Below are 22,068 nucleotides of genomic sequence, written 5' to 3'. Positions count from 1 at the left end.
CGAACCTAACCAGCCAATCTAACCAATCAAGGCCGCTCATGCGTCTTGGAGCACGTTAAAATCACGGGGTTTTTAGTTTCCCCATAGCGTCGTAATTTTAACGTTGTGGACGCCAACTTTAAAACGTAAGTGTATAGAGCAAGAAGTCAGGTTTAATAACCAACACAAAATTAACCTAACTACAATCAGCATACCTTGAAGGATAGTTCCTAGGATTAATGTCCCCGTGGGTCGGTTTCTTAATTAAGCCTCCTGATTTGACAATCTGGTCAACCAGGTTGTTGGACGCCATTACATGCAGGAATTACACCATAATTGCTGTGTAGCTCTAACGATAACAAATGTTTCATGAGTCATGAGACTTAAAAAAGAGAGCTCCCAAAATAGAAAAATTAAAAACTACAAGTCATATCTTGTAGTCAACTGCAGCGCATTTTAAAGTTGAAATTAATGCAGGTTTTGTGGCTTTTTTTTTACCGTTCTGCAGTTCATAAATTAAAAAAAAATTATGAACATTAATATAATTTTTTTTAATGGAGCACTGGCTGAACTCTGATTTTGGAATCCAAAATCCAAAAAAATACAGAGCTTTAGAATACAAAAAATACACAGAAATCCGAGCTAAAAAAAAAAGCTGAGATATAAGTACACAGCACTAAGATGGCAAAAATACACCATTCAGGCTTGTTCGCACTATATTCAGTGAAAACATACACACCATTCCGATACAAACATACACAACACTCCGAGACAGGAATACATTGCATTTACTCCCACCAATAGAAGTGTGGGTGTATATATATATATATATATATATATATATATATATATATATATATATATATATATATACACAACCCATCTATTGCTCTCGTCGCAAGAAGTAGGCCACTTTACGTCACTTGTGTGATATACTGCGGTGATAACAGTCCCAAGGAATACACACAAACACTCTTTCATACACGCACTTGCGCAGAACACACACGCGCGTAATTCGCATACACTTATCAATGAACAAACACACACACACACACGCACTTATGTGCATAAACAGGTTGGTAAAGTTTATTAAACCTGATGCCTCTGTTCACGTAGCAGTAAACAAGTACCTAGCAGTTAGCTGCCGGGGGCTGCAGTCTGGGGATGTGTGTATGAGAGAGTAGTAGAAAGTGAAAAATAGATCGACAGTCATTAGATAAGACATTCGACGGCTAGAAAAGCGGGGTCCAAGAGCTAACTACTTGAATCTTCAGGCACAAATAGTGCTTATATATATATATATATATATATATATATATATATATATATATATATATATATATATATATATATATATATGTATATATATATATATATATATATATATATATATATATATATATATATATATATATATATATATATATATATATATATATTCAGTCCATTTCCCTCGAAAAGGCCGACCCATTTGTAATATTAGTATGTTTTGTTTGTATATTTAAGTACATCTGTATTCATACAGCTACCCTAGACTACACGAAGGGTTGCATAGTGTGTGTGTGTCAGGAGCGAGCTATGTGATGGTAAAAAAAAATCACATCTCTCTCTCTCTCTCTCTGTCTCTCTCTCTCTCTCTCTCTCTCTCTCTCTCTCTCTCTCTCTCTCTCTCTCTCTCTCTCTCTCTCTCTCTCTCTCTCTCTCTCTCTCTCTCTCTCTCTCTCTCTCTCCCTCTCTCTCTCTCCCTCATACTTTTTAACTAGCTATACATTCCCTCCCTCTCTCACACTGTAACTACAGTCTTAATCACGTTCTTCCATCCCACTTTCCACTCTTTGAACCCTTTCATTTTCATTCCCATTCACGGCAAGTCCTCTCCATTTGAGATCAACTCTTCGCTCTCAAAAGTTCCATTCATCCCCTTCCCTTTGTCCTTATTCTGGCGCTTACCTATTATCCGGCTCCAGTCATCTCCCCTCTTTCTCTCCCCCACTTTCCCCACTCCCAATCTCCCTCCCTCACTCCCTTTTGACCATAGAGGGAGACTCCTCTCCATCCCTTGGTCACCACTCAGATATCGTCCCATCCCATCTACAAAGAGTTACTGAGAAACATTTTCCTTCATCTGTGCACTCAGTCTGAAGGCTGTCACTATTTTGCACTAATTTGAATTCATATATAAAAGCTTTATTCGTAAGTGATTTTATGTAATTTTTTTGCCTGTACTTTTGTTACATGACTTCGTAATGGTCCAGGGCGGCCCGAAACGTCGTTTTTTCTGCATTTTTTGATGTGTGATTTGGTTATTATATCTTTATTTACAATATTGTGACTCGTCATTTGCATGATTTATTTCAGTTATGGCTGTAGTGAACAGGCACACTGCTGTGAACAACTTATACATTACAATTGGCCAAATAAATAAGTTGGCCAAATCTACATAGGCCTTCTGGGGCTTACACACCTTGATATCTACCTAATGTGGTTCAAACAACTCCATGGAACAATATTTTTAGTCTAATTGTCTGGTAATTTTTTTATCGTGAAAAATTTATATACTGATTTTTTTTTACAATTAGCGTTCACTTGTCATGAACCACAGCTTCAAGCCAATGAATTTCTCCATGTTTTGAATTCATTCACTCTCACAGTAATTCAAACATATTGTAAATTAATAGCCAATTATCAAAATAACGTTTAATAAATTTAATATATATATATATATATATATATATATATATATATATATATATATATATATATATATATATATATATAATAATTACATATTATATATATATAATATATAATTATATTTATTATATATATATATATATATATATATATATATATATATATATATGTATATATATATATATATATATATATATATATATATATATATATATATATATATATATATATATATATATATATATATATATGTTATTAATGCTAATTAATAACCGCGCTAATAACAACAGAATAATAACAGCAGCCGCAGGACAAACTATCAAATCAGCATCATCCACTGGCCATTTTCATTAATCTCTCTCATCCAGTTACATCTCGTGTGTCCGATCCTCGTGATATAAGCGAATCACCTGTGTTCCCTAATTAAGCTAATGAGAGCTCCAGGTGAACCCTCCAGGCATACCTGTATCCTAATTACGACTTTAAAATGGTCGTACAAAGCTTAATTTATATTTCTGTTTTGTGCTTGAATGGAGTGAGAGTGAGAAGGCTGGGAGGAAAGAGTAGATAGGAAGGTAGATAGGAGAGTAGGTAGAAGGAGATGAAGAAAGAAGAGGAGAAGACGAAGAATGTAGAAGAGAGGTGAATAAGAAGGTGAATAAGGTGAAGTAGTGGTGATAGTGATGTACTAGAAATGGGCGATCTTAGTGTTAGAGTGTTAGGAAAAGCTAGTAGTGGTGATGCTGGAGGTAGTGGCGGTGCTAGAGCAGGCAGCAGATAGGTAGATAGATAGATAGATAGATATATAGATAGATAGATAGATAGATAGATAGATAGATAGATAGATAGATAGATAGATAGATAGATAGATAGATAGATAGATAGTTATAATAGCAAGTCAGTTTGTCTTTCTGTCTGTCGGAGGATGGAGGTCAGACATTTGGCGCTAGTCTCACCCACCTTCCCTAGATGATTCAAGAGGAATGTAGGAATGTTATAGTCAAGCCGGGGGTCGGCCCCTGTGCCCCTAAGAAATTGCGGCAGCTGCAGCAACCCCTCCAGTAAGCATGAAGTTTGAAATAAAATGAGGGGTTGTATTTTTCGTAGTTTTAATATTTACATATACCGTTTAATCATACAGTATTGTTATATTTTACTCAAAAATAGGTGAATGTAATTAATTCCGGTATCAATATTACATTTCTGAGAGAGAGAGAGAGAGAGAGAGAGAGAGAGAGAGAGAGAGAGAGAGAGAGAGAGAGAGAGAGAGAGAGAGAGAGAGAGAGAGAGAGAGAGAGAGAGAGAGAGAGAGAGAGAGGCACACAAACAGACAGACAGATAAAGAGAGAAAAAGAAATGGAAAGAGGCAGATTATTAATAATAAAACACAATTATTTCTTTCAATTGTTCCTGACATTTTACTAATAATAAATTTACTTATCTGAAATAACCATAGGTTTAAATTTAAAATATTTTCCATAAATTTTTTTTGAACCTGATTCTAATATCTTTCTGTTCACGAATGATTTATACGAGGCAACTCTGAATATAGTCTTTCAGGTGTATAAAAAATACATTAGACTCCTGAACTATTGATACAATATACAAATATTTTTTAACCATTTTTATCAAATCCTTATCAGTTTTTAAGTTCCTAAATTTTAAATTAATATTAAAAAGTGCTTTTTTATATTAAACACAAATGTTATGCTCTTTGTATATGGAAAGTTCATTATATTTCTGTATGAACGCTTTCAAATTATATACGTATAGGAAGCCTACCAATGTATGTTTGTCTGTAAATTATTACTCTAGATTAAGCAAACAATTTGGTCATTAGTGTTTCTTAGAGCTCTTCATATTCACTATCTTCACTATATTAAAAGTGTATGTAATATTATTTGTGAAATTATAACCGTGTTCCAATATCCAAAACGTGTATGCAGGCGATGAGTCACAATAACGTGGCTAAAGTATGTTGACCAGACCACACACTAGAAGGTGAAGGGACGACGATGCTTCGGTCCGTCCTGGACCATTCTCAAGTCGATTGTGGTGAGGAAAATTTATTGCCTGTCTGTACTTCATCATCACAATCGACTTGAGAATGGTCCAGGACGGACCGAAACGTCGTCGTTCCTTCACCTCCTAGTGTGTGGTCTGGTTCAAAACGTGTAATTTATAATGCCTCAAACGAAGCTAAAATATCTAATTTTTATTCTCGCAAGACAGAGGCTTTTACACACAAAAATATAAGTATTTTGCAGGCGATGAGTCACGATAACGTGGCTGAAGTATGTTGACCAGACCACACACTAGAAGGTGAAGGGACGACGACGTTTCGGTGCGTCCTGGACCATTCTCAAGTCGAATGAGTATTTGATTTGATTGTTTTTGTGTGTTAGAAATGATCGTGTTTATGCACACTGCGATGGTCATTCGCCATATGAATGACCTTGTTCCGGATTACATTCACTTCAAAGTGGTATTCTTTGACCAAAGTCGAACAATCACAATCAAACAAGCAGTAGGGCTTCAACGAAAGCTATTTAATCCAACTCTCTGAGTCTTCAACATCAGATCCACAAGGAAAATTTGATTCAGGGGTCTGAGGATCTCCACAGCGCCTTCGGTAATCCAATAATCGGACGAAGGTCCGCATCTTCAAGAATTGGATTCACATCTTAAAGATGTCGATTTTCTACGCCTTGAATCCTCCTAAAAAAAATCTCTAGATTTTTTTACATTCAACGTTTACAGAGATAATTGTTTTATTGGGTTTTATTCTAGGATGAAGTGATTTATTTTTTCTATCTAGTGTTAGGTATTGCATTTTATTTCTTTGTTCTCTAAAAAAAAAATTCACTCTTCACTCCTAGATATTCACTGATCTGATCTTAGAGATTGACTGGAGATACTTCACTATACTTCACTATAACTCCTGGATATTCTGCTTGGCACTTCGCCCAAAAAAATATTTATGTAATTCGGGATTTTTTTCGGTGGCAAAGGCCGCCATATCTACACATCTTGCGTCGATCATGTCTTCTGATCACATATATTACTTTAGCATAGATTTTTGTTTAGGGAGGGGGAAGGGGTGGCTAAGAGGGTTCTGCAGTCCTTATTTGATAATTAATATTCGATAATTAATGTTCGAAAAGTCGAACAAAAGCTTATGGTTCAATGTAATGATTTCAGCTGTTGATCTTGATTTTCTCGGCTCTTGTTTAAATTTATTATCAATTACAATTTATAAAGTCCCATATTTTGTATCAAATTCTGATTAACTCTTCAAAGCTCTGCTTCTTTTTTTCTGTTGATTCAAGGCAGTAGAACTGAATTTGTGTGTGTGCTTACTGTTCGTGTTTGCAGAATCGAGCAATTAGCTTTTGGAGGACAGTGCTCGGAGGTCGTAGTCCTAAGAGCCCGGGTTCGATTCCCGGCAGAGGCAGAACAAATTGGGCAGAGTTTCGTTCCCCTAATGAGCCTGTTGACGTAGCAGTATACAGGTACCTGGGAGTTAGACAGCTGCTACGGGCTGCTTTCTGGGGATGTATGTGTATGTGTGTTAGATAGAAATATATGGAGTAGACATACTAGAGGAAAATAGATTGGTTAGAAAGGTGGGGTCCAGGAGCTAAAAATTTGATTCTGCAGGCACAAATATTAAATACAAATAGTAAATACACACACACACACACCCACACACACACACACACACACACACACACACACACACACACACACACACACACACACACACACACACACACACACGGGACCAAAGAGCCAAAGCTCAACCCCCGCAAGCACAAATAGGTGAGTACACACACACACACACACACACACACACATACATGCCCCGTGTGTGAAAAAGTATATAATACACTTACCTGACGTTTTAACCTTCTTTAAATGCAACTTAACTCCTCCTAAGTTTTATACACAGTAAATACCATTATACAAAGTTTTGTGTGTCTTGCATGTTAATATTGTTAAGTCTGCTTCTTGAGGTGGTTAATGATCACCAGAGAGTTTAATATCTAATATAGTTGAGTCTTTTCTGATTAATATATATATTATTATTATTATTGTGATCATATTTGTATTGATATCAAAATATTTGCAATTATACTCAATCTCTTTGAAGCGAATGTAAAGTAGATTTTCTTAATCTGTCTTCCTTTGGGATTAACTTTGTTTAGCTTCTCGGAATATTTCAACGTGTGGCGACCATACTTAAACTACGTAATATAAAGGGGGATTTAACAACAGCAAAATAAAGCTTGAGTATAGAGTTCGATATCTTATGGCTTTTTACTTCTAGATATGTATAGCAGGATCCTTTGGCTTTATTCCGTGGGTTCCTACACTAATTGACTTTGGATCCCTGCTTAACTTGTCTCTTAGATATTTTTTTCGCAATAAAATTTGACAATTTCATCATTATCAAACTTGGACTTGGTAGATCTGTCACCATGCCCATAGGCTCAGAACCCTATATAATGTACCAACATTAAACTGCAACGTACAATCTATCGTCCATTTTAAAAGACCTGTTTAGGTCTTAGGGTAACGCATCAACAAATGGTTTAGAGGTGAAGTCCACTCTACAAAGCACAAATTAGATCTATAATGCAGTTTAGATTAAATAGTGAACACGAATCTCAGATTCGTGTTCACTATTTAAACTAAATTGTTAAAACAAATTCATGGCTGCACGTTCAGTGAGAAGCAAACTCGTGAACTTGACCCAGAGACTTACACTCAGCCTCTTTTACACAGATGAGATGTGAGTGCGTGTGCTCTTACCCCCCCCCCCCCTCCCCCCCCACCCTACCCTTCTTTCCCTTCACTCACTGCACTCAACTACCACTAATTATGCCAACAACACAAGTACCACTACCATCAATAGCACAACCACCACCAACAATTACAACCATCCACAACAGGAACTACCAATAACAACCAAAATAACTACAGCAATAACAACTACCCTCACTACCACCAACTACCAACAACAACCACCACCACCAACAGCATAACCAAGGGACCATTCACACGTAACCACCGCGCAATTTCTCAAATCCCACAGAAGAATACTGCAAGAAAATACAAAACTCTCCTTTTCGACTTAGAACGTAAAATCCAAAAGAGATACATGCATTTTGCAGCATCAGAGGAGGAAAAAAAGAAAATAAGCTGCAAGCTAAAACTTGTGTAAACGCCCGCAGACACTTTAAGCTTCATGCAAGCGATGTATATACGCATCACATATATACATCACATATATCATATATACATCACATATATACAGTCTATATATGCATCACAGCTTGGGAAAGTTCACTAAAGCTCAGAAGTAGCTGGAGAGGGGGGGGGGGGGGGATATGGAGGGAGGTTTCTCGAGTGAAGGTGAGGTGAGGTGAGGTGAGGTGAGGTGAGGTGAGGTGAGGGAAGGTGAGGGGAAGGTGAGGGAAGGTGAGGGGGGATAGGCAGACACGATGTATATGCTGGAGCCAGCAGTAAGGTTCTGGTATTGGGTACTTTGTTGATACCGGGTCGTGTACACTGCTCTGAGAGGGAAATATGGATAAGAAAGCGAGAGAGAGAGAGAGAGAGAGAGAGAGAGAGAGAGAGAGAGAGAGAGAGAGAGAGAGAGAGAGAGAGAGAGAGAGAGAGAGAGAGAGAGAGAGAGAGAGAGAGAGAGAGAGAGAGAGAGAGAGAGTGAGTTAGACTGACTGATAAAGAGATATAGAGAAAAAAACTATGTTATCGAGCAGTAAAACATAATCTATATATAATAAGAAGAACACGAGAGAGATCTGGTGAACATAACAGAACCCGATTTACATAGTTAACACGACTCGTTAGAATGACCTATTTCATTACGATGTATCTTTTCTGTATTGAACAATAAATTACTTCATTGTTTCTACATTTCTATGATACTGTCTGTAACGTAATATTATCACAGCATCCGAGACTAAGTAAATAAGTGACGACAATATGAAGATCATTTAATTTCCAATTATCACATTAATTCATATATTTTTTACATACTCTAACACCATTACATAGCTATTAGATTCTGACACTTACACCATCGGCAATCACTTTCCAGTCTCGTTAAAACCATTGCTGAATCACTGCACATTGCTGTAACACTCAACTCATCTAAGCTGTCAATTGCTTTTGCCGCAAAATAATATACAACGGTTATCATTCCTTTCAAGCTTTGCTTTGACCTTTGCCTTAAACAGCTTAGACAAGATGTTTAGGCGAATACTTGTAATATGATAACTCCTAATCTAGAGTTGTAACCAATAAAAATTTATTGTATTGGGAGACAAGACTGTTTATATCGAAGCTTTACGTTTGTCCGGAGATTGGCGGTGACCTCCGGTGACCTTTAGTAACCTCTGGTGACCTCTGGTGACCTAGGATGAACGACCACAGTAAAGAAGTTAGATAAAAAACAGTATTTGAGACAGAACTGGTGCGTCTAGTCAGGACTGTTGTGTTGATGGGTTCCGTGAGGATAACATGTGGCAGTAGGCATAAAAAGGGAGAAAGGGAAGGAAGAGGACAAGACCCTGGAGAAGGAGGAAGAATAAGAGAAGGAAGAGGAGGAGGAGACGGAGGAAAAGGAGGATTATCTTCAACAAGAGCAGTAGCAAAAGAAGGAGAAGAAGACGAGAGAAGAAAAGGGAAGGTGAAAACCAAGAAGAGAAAGATGGTGGCCTACGGGAATGGGGAAAAAATAGAGAAAGGAGTAGATGAGAAAAAGAGGAATGAAGAAGGGGGAAGAGCAGCCAACAGAACATCGATTTCAACTGGTCTTGATTTTCAACAGGTCAGATGAGAAAGGGGAAAAGGAGGAAGCAAACGGAAATGAAGAAAATGAAAGGAGACGAGCAAGAATGCTGATGAAAGGGAAGATGAATCCTTTTGTGATATCGGGAGGGAACTGTGGTATCGGCTATCGTTCAGGAAAGGAACAGGGCTTATATGTCACACAAAGCAGTGTGTGTGTGTGTGTGTGTGTGTGTGTGTGTGTGTGTGTGTGTGTGTGTACTCACCTAGTTGTAATCACCTAGTTGTGCTTGCGGGGGTTGAGCTCTGGCTCATTGGTCCCGCCTCTCAACCGTCAATCAACAGGTGTACAGGTTCCTGAGCCTATTGGGCTCTATCATATCTACACTTGAAACTGTGTATGGAGTCTATGTGTATGTGTGTGTGTGTGTGTGTGTGTGTGTGTGTGTGTGTGTGTGTGTGTGTGTGTGTGTGTGTGTGTGTGTGTGTGTGTGTGTGTGTGTGTGTGTGTCTGTGTGTGTGTCTGTGTGTTTGTGTGTGTGTACGTGAGTAACTGATCCAATTATATTTCATCTCTATCAAGACCTGATGACACAAAGAGACCTTTCTGAGTACCTAAATATTCACTTTCCTTCACTTCGCCACCACCGTCTCCCGGGTAGTTAGAATGACAGAGGGTCATCTTATATTTACCAGCCCTAAATATCGTCAATCAAATGAAGCCCTCCGGGTGCTCAATTATTCCCTATCCTGGATGTTATTGAACGATGCTTTCCAAATGGATGCCATTATCCTTTTAATTATGCAAAATCAAAATGTGGGGGGTGATGGAAACTCAGGATTTTTCTAAGCTGGTTTTTGTTAGTTTCTAGACAGTGAAATATTGATAAGACTTGGAGAACAAAACTTATATATTTAAAGGCATTTTTTTTTCTTTACTCTGTTACTGCTGCTATGTTTGTTTTTATTTGACTTCGTAAATGAAGTAAATAGTAAATTGACAGTAAAATTGTTTTTACTGACTTCGAGGTAACTTAAACATAAAGTTTAATCCAAACTCCTTTCCCAAAACAAAAATTGAATTCATGCTGGTGGATATAGCTCCTATCCTGTCGATTTATTAAGATAATTCTCATGATGCTATTTCAAGCATAGGAAATCTAAACTAATTTTAATATTTGAAAACTCTAGAAAACAATGCTTTAGGTACATTATGTTAATGAAATTAGCTTTCATTCTTCCTGTGATTTAATGCAACATTTGCCTGAAAGTATATAGTATTATTGCACTTGCTACGTAAAGCTTATATTTGCAATAGCCACCTGACTTTCAGAGGGAATATCATTGTGTCTCACAAAATATTTGCATTCCTTAGTGCATCATTGCACTATGCAATTATTTGCGATATGAAAATGGAGAATGAAATATTGCATTACTTACTATGAAAACAATTTGTGCCTCTTTATACTGTAAATCAATGCATCAAGTTTACGTTAAAAGTATAATATATAATTATATTTGTAATGTATATATCGTTCTATAATGTTTTAATCAATGTATAACGTTATATATATATATATATATATATATATATATATATATATATATATATATATATATATATATATATATATATATATATATATGTGTGTGTGTGTGTGTGTGTGTGTGTGTGTGTGTGTGTGTGTGTGTGTGTGTGTGTGTGTGTGTGTGTGTGTGTGTGTGTGTGTGTGTGTGTGTGTGTGATTTACAATTACATTTCGTTACTCACACTAGCTCAGTTATCAACCTCCACACACACACATACACACACACACACACACATATACGTATTCCTGCTCAAGAACAAAGAATTGGCTACACACACAAAAAAAAGTAGACAAAATAGAAAGCTTCCCTTAACTCTAAACTTTAAGTTGAGGAAACCTATCAATCTTGATCTCGAAACATTTCCATTCTGTCCTAGTACTAAAATGGCACCATCCTCTCTTACACGAGATGTGCATTATCTCACACCCAAACTTACCACAGTGTAAAAAGAACCTTCAATTCCAACATAAATAATATGTCAACCTCCCCCCCCCCCCTTGTGTATTCTCATAGATGTGCTGACGGGTCGGGCTCCTGCTCATAGCCCCGCCTTTTGTTTTTATTTAGTTCAGTTATTCAGTTTTTTTTATCAAGTTTACATTTATAATTGAGTACGGAATATGTTAAGGTAATTAATTGGGGAAAGTGGTTAACCTGTATGAATATACAGGAATTTAGAAGGAATATCTGGACATGTAGCTGGGTTGTGAGGACGGAGCGAAGAAACAGTATCCAACCACTTATACCATTGGGGAATCGAACCCCGATCTGCAGGAAACGAGGCAGCCACAACTACCGACCAGACCAACTAGTTAAGTAAGCTTCAAACACGTAAATCTCCAGATAAGGTGTTCTTAACTATTATAGGATTGCAGACCGTCAATGAATTATCCAATTCGTCCCTCTAACCTCTATTGGGTATACCCTATACCCCCATGGCCAGGCTGTTGAAATAAACATCACCCAGGCCTATAACATTCTAGTATATTTGGAAAGATATCAATAGCGTGTTTTTTTGCGTAATCAGAGCATGGAACCGCCTCAACCCATTCTGATGGATTGATATCTAATTGTATAATCTAAAATCTGTAATCTAAATTTTGTTTTGAATGATCAGAAATCAAGTACCATACCTCCCAGTATATGATTCCCATAACCCCAATGGGTATGGATACTCTCAAAGGGTATGGATGCCCCTCCAAGGGGTATTGATGCCCCCAAGGGGTATGGATGCCCATCCTAGGGGCGTGGATACTTCTGGTTAAGTACTCCTGATCTGATCATCACTCTCACAACCTGTTATCACTCTCACAACCTCTCATCAGGCTCACAACCTTCCATTTGTTTCGACTGAAGAGATGTAGACATTTTTCTCACTAGATCTGAGAATAATACAGATTCTCCAATCTCTTCTGGTCCTCCAGTTCTCCAGTTCTCCAGGTTCTCCAGACTATTCTGGATGCATCTATCATGCCACTCTGTTCGACAGATCAGTGAAATATATCACCTTTGCACCGCCAGCCTCTCTGTAATCTCCAGGTGATAAATCAGATAAGATTTCGTACCTGAGAAATCGTTTACACATTTGGTTGTAATTACTTAAATGTAATTAGCAAGATTAGTTACATTTACCATCACCAAACACGAAATCGACTCAACCATCAACATCACAATCACCAAACAGTAACACACCCATCTACCATCTTCACCATCACCAAACACCCTCACCATCACCACCTCGGGGAAATACTCTCCAATTATATTTAAATTTCATGCTCGCAATTTTGCCATCCGAATTTTTGGAGAGGTCTCAGGCGAACACTTCCCCCCCACCCCATCATAAATCTATCTAGACGACAGCACGACTATCACCGATATTAATGAAACTCTCGCTTGCCAAGAAATCGCTGTTGTCGTGGCTGTCATTTAGAGGAACTGAGAGGAACTGAGAGGTATACGAGTTTCACTCCCTTCTACTGAGATAAAAATTCTTAGAAACATCGTCTTAGGGTCAAAGCAAGAGAATCGTCTGGGATTATTGAATGATTACAGAACACATATATATAATTCTTGTTGTGCTATTATTATGAACAGATATACAGGATTCACGTATAGGCTTGGTGGAGTTCATATTGTTATGATATCAGATTGCTATAAAGGCAGATTGGATGGTAGATTCTCTCTTACGTGGTGGGCGAGACGTTCCTTAAAGATGAAATTCTAGAGAACATTAATCAACCAATTTGAGATTGAGACACGGGAAAAGTTTAAATTTAGAGAGAGACAGAGATTGATCAACATCGAGAGAAAGAGAGTGAGAGAGAGATAGAGGGGGATATATATATATATATATATATATATATATATATATATATATATATATATATATATATATATATATATATAAAAGCAGAAAAAGAGTAAGGGGATGGGTGATAAATTATTCACTTCTCTGAGACTTTTGGAATATTTTTTTGTTTTCTCTCGCTCTCTCTCTCTCTCTCTCTCTCTCTCTCTCTCTCTCTCTCTCTCTCTCTCTCTCTCTCTCTCTCTCTCTCTCTCTCTCTCTCTCTCTCTCTCTCTCTCTCTCTCTCTCTCTCTCTCTCTCTCTCTCCCTCTCTCTCTTGTTCCCTCAGTCTTTCTCAGACTTCTCTTTCTAATACCCCTTTCCCAACCACCCTTTCACCCCCTTTTCATACCTCCCTCCCTCCCTGCCTTTCCCTCCCTCCCTCCCTCCTCCCACAAGCGAGTTAGCGGGATGGAGACATATCTCCTTTCCCCTTGACTGGTCATTTGCATTACTTGATAAATTCCAGGTAATATACACACAGCTCGGCCCAACAATGGGTAAGGAGCCCGCGCCGAGCTAATAAGCTTCCTGGGGTAAGGAATATATTTGACGGCCTCTACTGCACTTCTTCCTTCCCCCCCCCCCTTAAGTGGTTGGGCACTATTCCTATCCCCCCCGTCCCATCCCAAATCCTTATCCTGACCTCTTCCCAGTGCTATATAGTCGTAATGGCTTGGCGCTTTCCCCCCCACTGATGGTTCTCTTCCCTTCTCTTCCCTTCTCTTCCCTTCCCGGATAGAAGAGAGAGAGGTAAGGAAGAGAGAGATAGAATGGGAGTTATGAGAGAACATGGGAGGAGAAAGGACAAAATATGGAATAGAAGAGACGTGATATAAAAGAAAATGGAAAGAAGAAAGTAAGAACAAATAATGTGAAAGAGCATGGCAGAGGAAAGAGAAAAGGAGAAGTCTAAAAATTTAGAAAGACAGAAACAGAGAGAGAAAAAAATAATGCCTTAAGAAAGCAGGTAAAAACCGAAGAGAGGAGCAAAGAAACATGATGAACCGACTGATCATTTGGACACAGGATGGAAGAACTGAGGAAGACAAGAAGAAAGGAGGGAGGAAGGAGAGAGAGAAGAAGAAAGTCATCAACTAGCCACTACTTAACATATGAACAGCCGAAGACCCGATTACTGACTACTTTAAGAGACGCCCCTCAATAGCCCTGGCTCCTTAATGCGGAACCAAGAAAAAAAAATCTAAATTTTCAGAGAATATTCAAATTATCAAAGAAATATGGCTCAAAATAAATCTTGTAATTGTGGCCTTGATCAATAAACAAAATGAAGTCTTCGAGTGAGGTAGATAATTCTTTTAGAATCAGAATTCAATTGTTGAAGATGCCTTTCTGTCCAAGGTTGAAAACCAGACGCTTGGGGCTAGTCTCACCCAACTTTGTAGGGTGAATGGTCTGGGGTATGGGACGGACATAGGCTAGTTGGGGTTGCAAGAATTCAAGAGACAACAGCGTGCCAGAGTAACTTTCTAACCACAATGATAGTTTTTGGCACTCTCCGCCGGCTACACTTAGCTAAATAATTTAAAAACTGAATTTTTAAAAAAATTTGTTTTTATATTAATACTAGAGGGGTACCCGGCGGTGCCCGGGGTAATATGTCTCTCCCCTACCCTCCATTCCACGTCTCTTCTTTCCTCCTCCTCTCTCTCTACTCTCCCCCCGCAATTCCCCATCTTACCTCTCCCTCCCCATCCTCTACCCCACTTCCCACTCCCTTTCCAGCCACTCTCCCTTCTCCCCTTCCACTCCCTCTTCTCTCCTTCCCCTCTCCTCCCTCCCTCACTCCCCCCTATTCCATTTCATCCCCTCATTTTCTCCCTTCTCCTCACCCCCCATTCCTCCCTATCTCCTAATCCTTCCCCCACCCTCTCTCCTCTTTGATTCCCTTATCATCCACCGTTCCTACATCCCCCCCCCCTGGCCTTCACACCCCCAACAGGCATTCCATCTTAAGGATATCAATGTTTTCGATCAAACCAATTTAGCCGTTCAGGCACTACTGCTGCAATGACACAAATCCAAGTCAGTGGACTCACAAATCCACAGACTAGGTGCTATAGCCTAACAGACTTAGTCATATAGGCTAAGAGACTCGTGGACTCATTGCCTAACTCACAGACTCAGTCATATGGGTTAGAAGATTCACCAGATTCACTCCCATGGCCTTGCAGATTCTTACATTCAGTCTAGAGGAGGCTCTATAGACTCACTGACTCAGTCTCGTGGCCTGAAACGCTCAGTCTAATGGTCAAACAGATTCACAAACTCAGTCCCATGGCGTTAACGGATTTACAGATTCACATCCTTGGCCTAACAGACCCACAAACTTACTCATATAGTCTCATCACACTCACAAACTCGCTCCCATAGCTACAACACACTCACAAACTCCCTCCCATAGCTTCAACACACTCACAAACTCGCTCCCATAGCTTCAACACACTCACAAACTCCCTCCCATAAACTCACCCCACTCACAAACTCGCTCCCATAGCTTCAACACACTCACAAACTCCCTCCCATAGGTTCAACACACTCACAAACTCCCTCCCATAGCTTCAACACACTCACAAACTCCCTCCCATAGCTACAACACACTCACAAACTCCCTCCCATAGCTTCAACACACTCACAAACTCCCTCCCATAGTTTCAACACACTCACAAACTCCCTCCCATAGCTACAACACACTCACAAACTCGCTCCCATAGCTACAACACACTCACAAACTCGCTCCCATAGTTTCAACACACTCACAAACTCCTTCCCATAGTTTCAACACACTCACAAACTCCCTCCCATAGTTTCAACACACTCACAAACTCCCTCCCATAGTTTCAACACACTCACAAACTCCCTCCCATAGCTTCAACACACTCACAAACTCCCTCCCATAATCTCACCCCACTCACAAACTCACTCCCATAGCTACAACACACTCACAAACTCCCTCCCATAGCTTCAACACACTCACAAACTCCCTCCCATAAACTCACCCCACTCACAAACTCAGTCCCATGGCGTTAACGGATTTACAGATTCACATTCTTGGCCTAACAGACCCACAAACTTACTCATATAGTTTCAACACACTCACAAACTCCCTCCCATAGCTACAACACACTCACAAACTCGCTCCCATAGTTTCAACACACTCACAAACTCCCTCCCATAGTTTCAACACACTCACAAACTCCCTCCCATAGTTTCAACACACTCACAAACTCGCTCCCATACCTTCAACACACTCACAAACTCGCTCCCATAGTTTCAACACACTCACAAACTCCCTCCCATAAACTCACCCCACTCACAAACTCACTCCCATAGCTTGCTGATGTGTAGATATACGTCCAAGGAATGGTTTGGCATTGGACTTAAGCCTCGAGTAGATTCTTAAACCCACAACATATTCTTCATGACCAACTAATACGTATTCTTTAGTCCTCAACATAACGCAGGATTAAAGTAAGCTCTCGGTGTATTTACACTGAGAAATGAACACACATCTCAATGTACATCCTCTTAATGTATATATATATACACAAAGTGGGATACATCCTTTAGTGTATATATCTCTCTGCACCTCGCATCTCAATAAATATTCACTGATAAATGGTATAACCTCCTCTCATGTATATCTCTTATCACTAGATTAATATTGCTGATAAATGTGAGCTAAATTCATTATTTAAAATTGTATGAAAACATCAAATAACACATAAATATATTTATAGGCAGACGACATTAATCTAAACTTTATCACGATATATATATATATATATCTTTAAATTGACACAGGTAAAAATTTTTCAGTCAATGCAGGTATATAATTTTTCAAATGTTATTAGATTAATTAAACAGGTGGCAGGTTAATGAGATGCTTTTAATGTCATTAACACAAATAGTTAAACAGACTTGAATAATATTTACCTGTAATGTAAGCAGTACTCGTATCCTGTTCCCATTTTAAGATTACATTCTGAAACTCCTTGTTAATTTATTGCTGTGTTGTTATCGGTAACTATCGACAGGCTTGGATATATATATATGCCTTCCACTTGATATGTTTTGAGATAATCAGGAGCGTTTGAAATTGATGGCGGTGGGAGAGGTTGTTGGGCTTGGGATTGGGGTGGTAGGGGTTGTGGTGGAAGTGGTTGTGGTGGCAGTTGTTGTGGTAGTGGTAGTTGTAGTGGCAGTAGCTGTGTTGGAATTTGACATCGGAATGATTGACGATGGACTGCGCTTGTGACAGGTGATGATACTAGCTAATAATTGACTGATTGACTGACAGAAAGCCTCACTGTACTGTCTCACCCGTCCAGGTAGCTGTCAGCTGCCACGTTGATGGGGGGGGGGAGAGGGGAGTGATACTGGTATTGATGTTAGTGCTTATAGTGATGGTGAAGATAGTGACCATCTTTGATGACAAGATGAAGATCATGGCTTTCCTGAAGATGGGGATGAGGACAGTGCTTCGTGTTTATAGAATGGTGACAACAATGGTCATTGTATTTAGTGTTGATAGTGTCAATAGTGACGATGCTTGGTGGATGGATGATGGTGATAATGGTAGTGATGGTGGAGACATTGGAAGGGGATAAATAGGTAAATAAAAACGTCTTTGGTTGACACTAACAATTACTAAAAATTACGTTGATTTTGAAGGGAAAAATGAGATGGGGAGTGACAGACAGACAGACAGACAGACAGACAGACAGACAGACAGACAGACAGACAGACAGACAGACAGACCATCATATTACGATAAACACGAACATCAACAGACAGATTAAAGTCGAATAGACAAAGCCAGAGCTCAGAAAGGAAAAAATTACAAGAAACACGTTCCAGCAATTCCACTTGTCAACTGAGACCGTAGAGTATTAACGAGAAGTAAGAGGAGATGCAGCAGAAGAAGGAGAAGGAGGAGAAGAAGGAAGAGGAGAAGGAAGAGGAGAATGGGTGAGGGAGACTGAGAAGGAGCTGCGCATGTCTGCCTGCTCTGAGAAACACCATCACATGACCTGCTCGTAAAGGTGTGATACTGTGATAACTTCTGCCCTTTCCCGGCCATCTTGACCTTAAGCGTTAGTGCCATCGCTCCAAAGGCGTAGTGCCACTTTGGCGAAGCAGACTAGGAAGCAGGAGGAAAAGAGAAGGGGGACAGAAATGGGAAAGGAAGATAGTAGTGGTAGGGAGGAAGGCAAAGGGAAAAAAAAACAAATAAAGAAGGGTAAGTAGAAACGTTGAAAAAAGGGGTGAAACGGAGAATATAGAGTAGAATAGAAAGAAAAGGAGTAAGAGGGAAGAGGGATTTAAGAAGTAAATGAAACAATGGAGTAGAATATGAAAGAAGTATGAAAGAGGTGAATGACACAACAACCAAAAAAAGGGAAAGAAGTGGGAATTAAGGAAAAGAAAAACCAATAGGAAAGAAGACAGCAAGAAACATAATAACAATAATGTTTCATCAAGAGAATATCCCAAAATTGGTGGTTCCATCTATTCTTTTCTATCCACACTGGAGGTTCTATCTGTTGCTTCCATTCAAGGACGGTGGGTTTTATCTGAATGAAATTGACCAAATCTATTCCCCAATATGTTAGTCAGGAACATCAGCAGCAGCAGCAGTACATGATCCGTAGCAGTAGCAACAATAGCAATATCAACCGCAGCAAAATACTAGCAGCCTCAGTAACAGCAAAAACAGTAGCAGAAGCAGCTGCAGAAATAACAGTGACATCAAGAACAATAATTACAACATCACCAGGAGCAGCAAATGCAGAAACATATATATTATTAACATAAGCAGCAAAAGCAGCAGCAGCAGCAGCAAAAGCAGCAGCAGCAGCAGCAAAAGCAGCAGCAACAGCAGCAAAAGCAGCAGCAACAGCAGCAAAAGCAGCAGCAGCAGCAGCAAAAGCAGCAGCAGCAGCAAAAGCAGCAGCAGCAGCAAAAGCAGCAGCAGCAGCATTAATATTACTAACATAAGCAACAGCAAAAGCAGCAGCAGCAGCAGCATTAATATTACTAACATAAGCAACAGCAAAAGCAGCAGCAGCAGCAGCATTAATATTACTAACATAAGCAACAGCAAAAGCAGCAGCAGCAGCAGCATTAATATTACTAACATCAGCAGCAGCAAAAGCAGCAGCATTAATATTACTAACATAAGCAGCAGCAAAAGCAGCAGCAGCAGCAGCAGCAGCAATATTACTAACATCAGCAGCAGCAAAAGCAGCAGCAGCAATATTACTAACATAAGCAACAGCAAAAGCAGCAGCAGCATTCAAAAAAGGCAAAAGCTTGAGAAGCAGCAACACTTTGTAAACGGGGCACCTCAGTGGATAGGTTTACAAAGGGCACGAGCAAAGACAAAAATCTCCATCGTTCTTTCTAGCGAGGAACGGGCATCAGAGGAGACGACAAAGGAGGTACAAGAGAGAGCGAGTGGGAGAAAACTCTTTTAGTCTTAAGCTTTCACCTTCTAGGTTCCCTCTTTTTTTTTTAGGTCATATATATTTTTATACGTTTTGTTCCTCTTCTTCAGACCCGAACCTGAAGTGCCACAAAAGGGAAGAAAGTTATGTCAATTCTTACGAAATGTTAACGCATTTGTTAAGGGATTTTTTTATTATTATTTTTAGAGAGATTTTGAAACTCGTTTGACTCAAATATTTTTTGTGGGGAGAGGAGGTGGAGGCAACAAAATAGATCTTGGATGGAGATAGGCGTGGATGGGATGGAGATAGGCGTGGGTGGGATGGAGATAGGCGTGGATGGGATGGAGATAGGCGTGGATGGGATGGAGATGGGCGTGGATGGGATGGAGATAGGCGTGGATGGGATGGAGATAGGCGTGGATGGGATGGAGATAGGCGTGGGTGGGATGGAGATAGGCGTGGGTGGGATGGAGATAGGCGTGGATGGGATGGAGATAGGCGTGGATGGGATGGAGATAGGCGTGGGTGGGATGGAGATAGGCGTGGGTGGGATGGAGATGGGCGTGGGTGGGATGGAGATAGGCGTGGATGGGATGGGGATAGGCGTGGGTGGGATGGAGATAGGCGTGGATGGGATGGAGATAGGCGTGGGTGGGATGGAGATAGGCGTGGGTGGGATGGGGATAGGCGTGGGTGGGATGGAGATAGGCGTGGATGGGATGGAGATAGGCGTGGATGGGATGGAGATGGGCGTGGATGGGATGGAGATAGGCGTGGGTGGGATGGAGATGGGCGTGGATGGGATGGAGATAGGCGTGGATGGGATGGAGATAGGCGTGGATGGGATGGAGATAGGCGTGGATGGGATGGAGATAGGCGTGGATGGGATGGAGATGGGCGTGGATGGGATGGAGATAGGCGTGGATGGGATGGAGATAGGCGTGGATGGGATGGAGATAGGCGTGGATGGGATGGAGATAGGCGTGGGTGGGATGGAGATAGGCGTGGGTGGGATGGGGATAGGCGTGGGTGGGATGGAGATAGGCGTGGATGGGATGGAGATAGGCGTGGATGGGATGGAGATGGGCGTGGATGGGATGGAGATAGGCGTGGGTGGGATGGAGATGGGCGTGGATGGGATGGAGATAGGCGTGGATGGGATGGAGATAGGCGTGGATGGGATGGAGATAGGCGTGGATGGGATGGAGATAGGCGTGGGTGGGATGGAGATAGGCGTGGGTGGGATGGGGATAGGCGTGGGTGGGATGGAGATAGGCGTGGATGGGATGGAGATAGGCGTGGATGGGATGGAGATGGGCGTGGATGGGATGGAGATAGGCGTGGGTGGGATGGGGATAGGCGTGGGTGGGATGGAGATAGGCGTGGATGGGATGGAGATAGGCGTGAATGGGATGGAGATGGGCGTGGATGGGATGGAGATAGGCGTGGGTGGGATGGAGATGGGCGTGGATGGGATGGAGATAGGCGTGGATGGGATGGAGATAGGCGTGGATGGGATGGAGATAGGCGTGGATGGGATGGAGATAGGCGTGGATGGGATGGAGATGGGCGTGGATGGGATGGAGATAGGCGTGGATGGGATGGAGATAGGCGTGGATGGGATGGAGATAGGCGTGGATGGGATGGAGATGGGCGTGGATGGGATGGGGATAGGCGTGGATGGATGAGGAGATGGTGGACACCAAGAATAGGGATTGAATCAAGAAATATCCTAAAGGTAATTTGCATATTTCGCCCTTCCATATGTTTTCAGAAACGTACATGCGTCTGTGTGTGCCTGTACTCACCTATATATATATACTCGCTTATGTGTGATAATAGAACGAGCATTAGTTCCTAGAGTCCCTTCCCCCTCTAATTGCTGGACGGTCCTCTATTGCAATGCCTTATAGAACATTTGTTTATCATACCTTACTTCTAACCATACTTCTTGAAACAACTTAAGAAGTTCGATGCAACCATCACCTGCTCTTCATTCCGCTTACTGTCAGCTCTTGTACTGTAGAAGCGGCTTCTGGCGCCTCTATTGCTCATCTGGATTTCTAGTTTGCACCATAACTCTATCGTGGTGCCGCTGCTCACACAAAACCTTTAGTTGCGTTCCACTTTTTGACTTTCTCGCTATTATTAATGAAATGGCTAAAC

At 40.5% G+C, this 22,068-nt stretch overlaps 2 protein-coding genes across 2 annotated transcripts; one reads left to right on the top strand and one right to left on the bottom strand.

Annotated features, from left to right (window-relative positions):
* Nucleotides 1–18,362: 18,362 nt before the first annotated feature.
* Nucleotides 18,363–19,929, top strand: LOC138355560 (uncharacterized). Its single transcript, XM_069310813.1, has 2 exons — nt 18,363–18,421; nt 19,458–19,929. Exons 1-2 carry the CDS (start codon nt 18,363–18,365, stop codon nt 19,927–19,929), a joined length of 531 nt encoding a protein of 176 aa, XP_069166914.1.
* A 200-nt stretch (nt 19,930–20,129) lies between these two features.
* On the bottom strand, nt 20,130–21,686 carry LOC138355559 (uncharacterized). The gene has a single exon (XM_069310808.1). The coding sequence runs from the start codon at nt 21,684–21,686 to the stop codon at nt 20,130–20,132; it is 1,557 nt and encodes a 518-aa protein (XP_069166909.1).
* Between the last annotated feature and the right edge of the window lie 382 nt (nt 21,687–22,068).

The sequence above is a fragment of the Procambarus clarkii genome, chromosome 6, assembly GCF_040958095.1.
Source record: "Procambarus clarkii isolate CNS0578487 chromosome 6, FALCON_Pclarkii_2.0, whole genome shotgun sequence".
NCBI lineage: Eukaryota > Metazoa > Arthropoda > Malacostraca > Decapoda > Cambaridae > Procambarus > Procambarus clarkii.
This window is presented reverse-complemented; position numbering and strand designations above follow the sequence as displayed.

Excerpts from the sequence above, each read along its gene's own strand:
- LOC138355560 (XM_069310813.1), top strand. The coding sequence starts at position 18,363 with ATGCAGCAGAAGAAGGAGAAGGAGGAGAAGAAGGAAGAGGAGAAGGAA. Across the intron at positions 18,422-19,457 it reads GAGAAGGAAGAGGAGAATGG|CAAAAGCAGCAGCAGCAGCA; the intron begins GTGAGGGAGACT and ends CATAAGCAACAG.
- LOC138355559 (XM_069310808.1), bottom strand. The coding sequence starts at position 21,686 with ATGTACGTTTCTGAAAACATATGGAAGGGCGAAATATGCAAATTACCT.